Source organism: Nicotiana tabacum, chromosome 20 (assembly GCF_000715075.1).
Source record: "Nicotiana tabacum cultivar K326 chromosome 20, ASM71507v2, whole genome shotgun sequence".
Taxonomy (NCBI): domain Eukaryota; kingdom Viridiplantae; phylum Streptophyta; class Magnoliopsida; order Solanales; family Solanaceae; genus Nicotiana; species Nicotiana tabacum.
Genome location: NC_134099.1, coordinates 154,010,341 through 154,018,325, shown reverse-complemented (window position 1 = coordinate 154,018,325; position 7,985 = coordinate 154,010,341). Strand labels below are relative to the sequence as shown.

The window sequence follows — 7,985 nt, the reverse complement described above, 5'->3', positions numbered from 1 at the left end:
AAATTTTCAATTTTCTCAAATACGGTCCGATTCATGTCGTTTCAAGTTCGTTTCTTACCAAATTTCACACACTCAACTTAAATCGCATACCTGTACCGGGCTTCGGAACCAGAATACGGGCCCGATACCATCAAATTTTTAACACAATTCATTTCCAAAAACTCATAAATATTCCAGAAAATAATTTTCTTTAAAAATTTATTTCTCGGGCTTGGGATCTCGGAATTCTATTCCGGGCATACGGCCCGGTCTCATATTTTCCTACGGATCCTCCGGGACCGTCAAATCACGGATCCGGGTCCGTTTACCCAAAATGTTGATCGAAATCAACTTAAATTTAATTTTAAAGGCCAAATTAACATTTTCATTACATTTCCACATAAAAGCGTTCCGGATATACGCCCGAATTGCGCACGCAAATCAAGGTGAGGAAAAAGGAGGCTTCTAAGGCCTCGGAACACAGAATTTACTCGTAAATCAAGTGATGACCTTTTCGTTATCACAATTAATAATATATTTTATTTATTTTTCATCTCACAAAACATTACTATTTACAAAAAGTTTTATGAAACATCTATTAATCCTCTACATTCAATGCTAAAATACAGGCATGATAGTATTAAAGCTGAAAATAAAATTATTACGTTAACCAAGTAAACTAATTAGAGAAGCCAGAGAAGTGAAGATTGCTGATGTCATAAATGGCTCATCTATAACTGTAAAGGTAAAATATTTTGAAATGATTATGCTTCCTTTTTGAATGTGTAAAACATATATAATAAATTAGTTTTTATTAGGCAAAATACATAAGTTGGCACTTGACCTCTGGGTCAAATCCCTGTTACACATTTTCTGTGGGTGAAAATAATATTATACACTTAACATTTTAAAAGTGTGTCTAATACACACCACTTTTTTCTTGACCACTTTACAAAAATATAGGTAATGTCACGCACCAATAAGGCCATGACACGTATAATTAGCATAAGAAATATCTAAAATTACATAACCTCGTCTTCTTCATGCCCATCTCTTTCTCTCCATCTCACCCTCCATGAACCACCAGAAAACTCAGCACACAATTCAACCCAAAAACTAGGAGCCCAAGTGATTTAATTCGAGAAAGAAATAGAAGGCATCAAAAGCTAATAAGCCATGGCTCACTAAATTGCATACTAGCAAATAAATTGGTGATTTGATTTTCAATTTTAACAATCTCTTCCTCCTTATATCCCTCGATATTTTCTTGCTCCTTTCACCTAAATATCTAAAATTTTAATTTCCACTTTTCCATGCGTGTGCATCCCGTGCCCAAATTTTAGATACTATACAAAACGAAATCATATGAAACAAAGATAGCAGCACCGACATTAATGGATTTGCAGGAGAAGATCACAAGGAATGAAAGAAAAAAGAGAAAAGTGACAACTGGGTTGTTGATGTTCTTGATCAATTTGGTAAAATGTATGACATTAGTTCCATATTTACTTTAACGGTTAGATAGTAACTAATGGGTTAATAAACTCAAATTTGACGAAGTAAATAGATGGTCCGTAGAAATGCCAGAATTGATATTAGAAATGGCAAGTTAAATGTGGTGAACATAGGGAGAGATGGAGGAAAAATAAGATTCTTGAACATGGTATGGAGGGGAGTTTGGATGACGGAACAAACGAAGAGAGAGATAGAGAAGTGTGGGGAAGATGATGGATTTGCTGACACGTGGCATAAATAAGTATTTAGACAATACTTTTATATGTAGACGCGCTTCTGCCTTGGTGTTTTACACATGTTAGGTCCTGATCAAAGAAGGTGTGTATTAGACACACTTTTAAAAGGTTAAGTGTGTAATATTATTTTTGCCCACAAAAAGTGTGTAACAGGGATTTGGCACATAGTTCAAGTGTCAACTTATGTATTTTGCCTTTATTCTTTTAAGTTTTAACCTGCCCAAAATACCTAGCCAATTTTATCAATTTCAAATCCCGTCTACAAATATTTTATTCTTGCAAAAAATACTACAAAAAAGTCAATATTGTTTGAAAAGAAAATTGCTAACTATAGTAATTTTATGATAAAAGACGTTGATTACGAGAAAAGGTAAACACACTTCTTTTCTATTTCTTTGTATTATATAATTTTCTAATTTATCTATATAACATTTTGCAGATATTGTTTAAAACTTAACGTGCTAGATGACAAATAATATATCAACGTTATGCTCTTTGATGCTACAAAAGACTTGTTAGATTGTGATGTTTAAGGGTATATCCAATCAATCTCGCAAAAGGTTATCATCTTTCTATTTTATTTTTTAGTATATCAAAAATATAATTTGATGACAAATTGAATATAGCAAATAAATATTATATGCCATTATTAACGTGGAACACACATTCATAGAAACTAATCTAGAGATAAACAAAAAATACAAATACTTGTATAGATTCATATAATTTGAAGTAGCAATTTGACAATTAGGACTTGTAAACTGTTGTATGGAATACATGATTTTTCATCACGATACATAAACTAAAATAAAACACAATAATTTTAATATGCTTTTATTCTTACTCTTTTTTTCCCCTTTTTTTTTCCATCACTACTATATGAGCATCAATAAACTCTATAAATATCATTTTACGTCACCAAAATTAACTTTTGAAGAACCATTATAATCTACGTCGACCATGATCTTCATCATCTTCACTGCAAATTCACTACTTCCTAAGTTCCATTTAATAGTCCTCAAATTCAACCCTACAATATAAAAAAATAAATATAAAAGTTAGTTGTTACAGACAGTATATTTAAGCAAAAATGATAGTGTAAATTTGCTAAAGATTAAAATAAAAAAAAGGTTTATAAGAATTGAAGGTTTATAGCTAGCAAGTCTAGGCACCTGATACATGAAAGGGTAAGGGACGGAAATCTCTTTGGTATGTATAAGTAGCAGTCACAAATCGAAGTTTCAAAAATCAAAAGAGAGAGATTTTCCAATAAGAAAAAAAAGTTGATTGAGACACAAGATAACAGGGTAAGTTTGCTAGCAAAAAGTACAAAATAAACTAATTATATGTTAACTTTCTCTAAGAAATGAAATTGCAATTAAAGGGAAATATTACCTTGTCCAAAGAAGATCTAACAAGCTGTTGGAGATTTGGCCATTTCTTTGTAAAAAGCATTTGTTTTCTGTACTATTTCAAGTTCCTTCTCAGCTTCTTCAATTGCTAACATCATTTTTCTTTCAATAGCAAGGCAACCATACACAGGGTTTTCTTTCCTAATCTTAGCCTCTAAAATTAAGCTTTCTGCCATTTTTCCTTTTTGCTCATCATCAACTGAATTAAGCATATTTATGATGTTGCTTACGCCGAAAAGTTGATAAACATTTTGGAAATCTTCAGTTCTATTGGAAGGAAAATATGGAGCTAATTGGCAATTTGCATCACATTTTTTCCTTAGGTGCGTACAGGCTGCACATTTTTCAGTAGATATGAGCGGATTTGCATTCTCCATCTTTTTTTTTTTCACTTGGGAATTAACCCTAAATCTTAATAGAAAGAAGATATATAAGCAAATTTTTCCTCCCTATTTTCTTCTTAATATAAAAAAATAGGGAAGAACTGAGTTGATATTAAACACAATGCATTATAAGAAATATATATAGCAAGATATAATGATTTTACTGTTTTAATTACATAATCAGATTACATCTAAGATAACAGGATTTGACTCTTACTTAAATACATTTAATAAGCCTAGATTTTGTTCTCTAAAAATGAGTAAATATTTTTGGTAGCAAATCCTTCATGTTACTTGTTAGTAAATATGTTCATATTTGGTTACTTGTGATTCATGGGACATATTTAATTACAGTTCAAGCAAAGTTTAGTGTGCTTTCTCAAAAAATTTGAAAAAGTTTCGCGCGTATTTGTGTTAGGTTTAAAAATTGAATTAAATTACGTATATAGAATACAATCAAATTTCTCTATAATAACTCCATTTATTTTTATATTTTTCGTCCATTATAGTAAATAGATATTATAATATACCTATAACACCATTTGACATTTAAATATTTTTTGGTTGTTATAGACAAAAACTAATCCAAAAATTAACTTTTTTTTAAGTTTTACATATGGAATATAAAAAAATTATCTTATTTTGACACAATGCTACTTTTACTTCTAAAGAAATAGCTTGATGTTTAGACTCCATATATATGACATGAATTGTTCTCATCAAGAAATCAAAATGCCTTACATAAGTATTTTAATACACCACAAGAAATATTGAGTCAAATAAAAGACTCAAACTTTAGTGAGTATTTCTTAAAATCTTAAACTTACGCACGATGGGAATAGAAAAGATATGTGCAGATTATTGCTTCAAATCGTTCACTTTTGTCCCGTATTGCCTCTGGATGACTCCTATACATAAAAATACAACGAATTAAAATAAATCATTACATTACACATCCAAAATTTACGAAACATGAGTAAAATGCGAGGCAATATGCATATAAATATATATATATATTTTAAGCCGAATATCAATTTTTCGGTTGGGAGCCTTTCTTTTGCAATTACGAGACATTGTTATTATGTTATTAACTTATAAGCCATTCTTGTATGGTCCCTTTTGAGCTGTAACATTTTTTCTTTTTTCCGATGATTTAAAGGTGAGATCTCTTTTTGCGAAAGTAAATGGGGTTAAGAGCTATGGCCTATGAGCTATAGTCACTTTCACTTCTAGTTCTATTTAAAATCGAGAACTTTTCTAAGCTTCTGCCATATTACATTATTAACAACATCATTGCTAGACATTTATGATAAGTTATATTATTAGAGTAGATGATCCTCAATAATGGTATTATAAAATAACTAGTAGGGCTGGGTATATATCGGGTATAACTGATAGCCCGAACCGATAAAAGCTTATTGGGGTATTGATATAGGGTAATCGGGTTAATGGTTCGGTAACGGTTTTGTATTTTTTTCACTATTCGGTTATCGGTTCGGGCCACGGGTTGCCCAATTTCTTAACAGGTTAACCGATAACCCAATAAGATTTAATAAAATTAGGATTTTACCCAATTTCTAAGGCTTCATTCTCTTTTTTTCTCCTAATTTTCCCAGCCACATTCAAGATTGAAGTTTCAATGTTCACTCTTTAGACTCTGATTCAATTTATGAACAGTTCTTCTTCAAATTTCAATGTACAACAACATTCTTAGAATCTTAGCGTAAATTCATATTCCAAAATTGCTTCTTTGTTAAGAACAAATTTCGTTCCTTTCTTTTGAATTTTACAGTAGAGTTCAATAATAAAAGTATAGGATTTTTATTGTTTTCGATTCTTTATTTTGTGCTCATATTTTAATACTATGTTTGTACGTTTTAATTTTAAGGTGAAATTGCTACTACTTTGTATTGTTATTAATGTATTTGGATTGTTAAAGAATTAACACTATTTCAGTTGTGTTTGGACAACTTTTGAATTACTAGTACTCTTATTGCTCTTGCTACCATTGGACTCTTGAAAATGATTGATCTCTTGATTATAGTTTGGTAGGAACCCAAAAAATTATAATTTATGTTCCTATTAACTAATATTTCCAGTGAAATGGAGATGGAATGCTAGTTGGAGTTGTAGTATCAATTTTTGAGATTGCACAAGTCATGAATTTGTCAAAATGAAACATTCTTCAAATATTAGTTGTGGCTAGAACGCAGAATTGGGTAGTATACTATATGTGAATTCTTCTCTTTTTTGCTTAACTCGAGTGAATTGTCTTCTCTTTTTTGCTTAACTCTAGATTGAGTTCTCTTATCGGGTAAACCGACAATGATCGATAACTGATTAACCGATAACCGATAACTAATATCTTATCGGTTTGGTTATCGGTTTATCATATTTGTAAACTGATATGCTAAATCGATAATATTCATTGTCGCACCTCCTTTTTACCGCGCCCGCGGGGCGCGTGGGGAGTTTTCTCCAATTTAAGGACAGTCGAAACGGGATTTATTTAATTATTTCAGAGTCGCCACCTGGGAATTTTAAGGCGTCCCAAGTCACCGGTTTTAATCCCTGAATCGAGGAGAATATGACTCTGTTTATTATTCTGCGAACCAGAAATCCTGAGTAAGGAATTCTGTTAATCCGGAAGAAGGTGTTAGGCATTTCCGAATTCCGTGGTTCTAGCACGGTCGCTCAACTGTTTTTATTATTGGCTTATCTTGATTTTTACATATATATTGCAGGATTTTGTCACCGCTTCTGTTTATTGTTTATGACGAATTATGCGTACGTATATTCGTATTATATACCTTTTATAATTACAGAGGATCGTGCCACGCATACGTGTACACAATAAAATTGTTATAGTTTTTATTAAAAAAATCATATGTTCGAAATTTAAAATAAAATCAGGAACATCATCACCCTTGTATTTAGACAATGAACTGCACATCTCGGGTTATATGAAATTATTTTAACATCCTTGGAAAAATCCTTTTCTTAAATATTCGCTCAAAATTGCGCGTACGCATAATCCGAATTTGCTTTTTAAAAAAAATATAATCAGGGTACGCGAACGCATCCCTAATCGCGCAAAATATTTGTAATGGTATTATGGATTTTTCACAAATTGTTTATTATATTCATACATTTTTATGTAAAAATCATGAGAACTCCCATTTTAGAGGCCCTTAAATTCTTTGAAAAGAATTCACAATCTATTAAATGTTGCCCGTCGATTATAATTTCCGAGTATAAATTATATTCATCCCGCTATTCAAATTCGAAGAAAAGAATAAAAATAGGATTTTTAACAAATACAACATATATATATATATATATATGCCAAAGAATCAACATATATATATATATATATATGCCAAAGAATGAATTGTATATGAAACTAAAAATGATTTATAAAGGGAAGAAATATTTTTCAAGAATTTTTATTATTTTTATTTAGTGCAAGTTTTATTTCTACTTACCATTGATATAAAGTGTTGCAATTTGTTCTTATACATATCATCTCATTCTCACATACTTATTTTTAATCCAAAATTATAATTGCTTAGTTTATTTATAACGCTAAATAATCAAATTGATGAGAAAGGAGTTATTATTCGAATTGATTCGATAAAATTGTATTACATACAACATAGTTGTGCGCCTAAACATTCATAATATTCTTAACATCATAACGAGCTATACCAACTCACCTTACTCATATGATTATAAATATACCTGTCATCATGCCATATAATAGCTTATATCAATCTAAACAAAATCATATTTTTTTTTTTTACAAGATATACTACTAATGTAACTTCTTAATACTTCCATTCTACTTTACATTTAGCTAAAGGTATTATGGGATGTAATCAATGGCCCATTTTTATGCCATACTCCCTGTTTTGACAACTCACATATAACTATACTAATGAGAAATTCTAGTATAGATAATATTATTACAGCACTTATATGAGTTTTAAAAGAGAATAATCAACTACTAATTATCATGTCAAACATACTACTATATTAACCAAACACAAAACAAGACTGAACTTTTAAAATAATGAACTTAGACAAAATAAAAATAGAATTGCAATTCAAGCTTCATTGATTCGTCATGCTGAATCTCTTTCCAACATAGAATCTAAAAGATAAGTACCTGGAAATGAAGGTAGAAGAAGTAAGTTTCAGCAGTTGCAGCAGTAACAAAATACTGGCAGAATATCAGTATTTTCACAGATTTGAGCAATAATAAGACCCGAGAAACCCAGATTCACGAGAGCAATGCTTCTTAAAGAATTTCGAATTTTAAAACCAAATAGTATCAATACACATACCCGGACAGATTCCAAAAAGAACAACAAGGTTTCGAATTTTTCTTTTCTTTTCTGGTGTCTGTTTCAGCTTCACTGTGTGTGTGTTCCTTTTTTGTTTCTTTTTCTTTTCAAATT

At 30.5% G+C, this 7,985-nt stretch overlaps 1 protein-coding gene across 1 annotated transcript; it reads right to left on the bottom strand.

Annotated features, from left to right (window-relative positions):
• Positions 1 to 2,635: 2,635 nt before the first annotated feature.
• On the bottom strand, positions 2,636 to 3,519 carry LOC107809997 (LOB domain-containing protein 24-like). The gene is made up of 2 exons (XM_016634716.2): positions 3,147 to 3,519; positions 2,636 to 2,760 (listed from the first exon to the last, which is right to left on the bottom strand). Exons 1-2 carry the CDS (start codon positions 3,517 to 3,519, stop codon positions 2,636 to 2,638), a joined length of 498 nt encoding a protein of 165 aa, XP_016490202.2.
• Between the last annotated feature and the right edge of the window lie 4,466 nt (positions 3,520 to 7,985).

Coding starts and splice junctions, on each gene's coding strand:
- LOC107809997 (XM_016634716.2), bottom strand. CDS start 3,519: ATGGAGAATGCAAATCCGCTCATATCTACTGAAAAATGTGCAGCCTGT. Junction 2,761..3,146: donor GGCCAAATCTCCAACAGCTT/GTTAGATCTTCT, acceptor TTTATATTGTAG/GGTTGAATTTGAGGACTATT.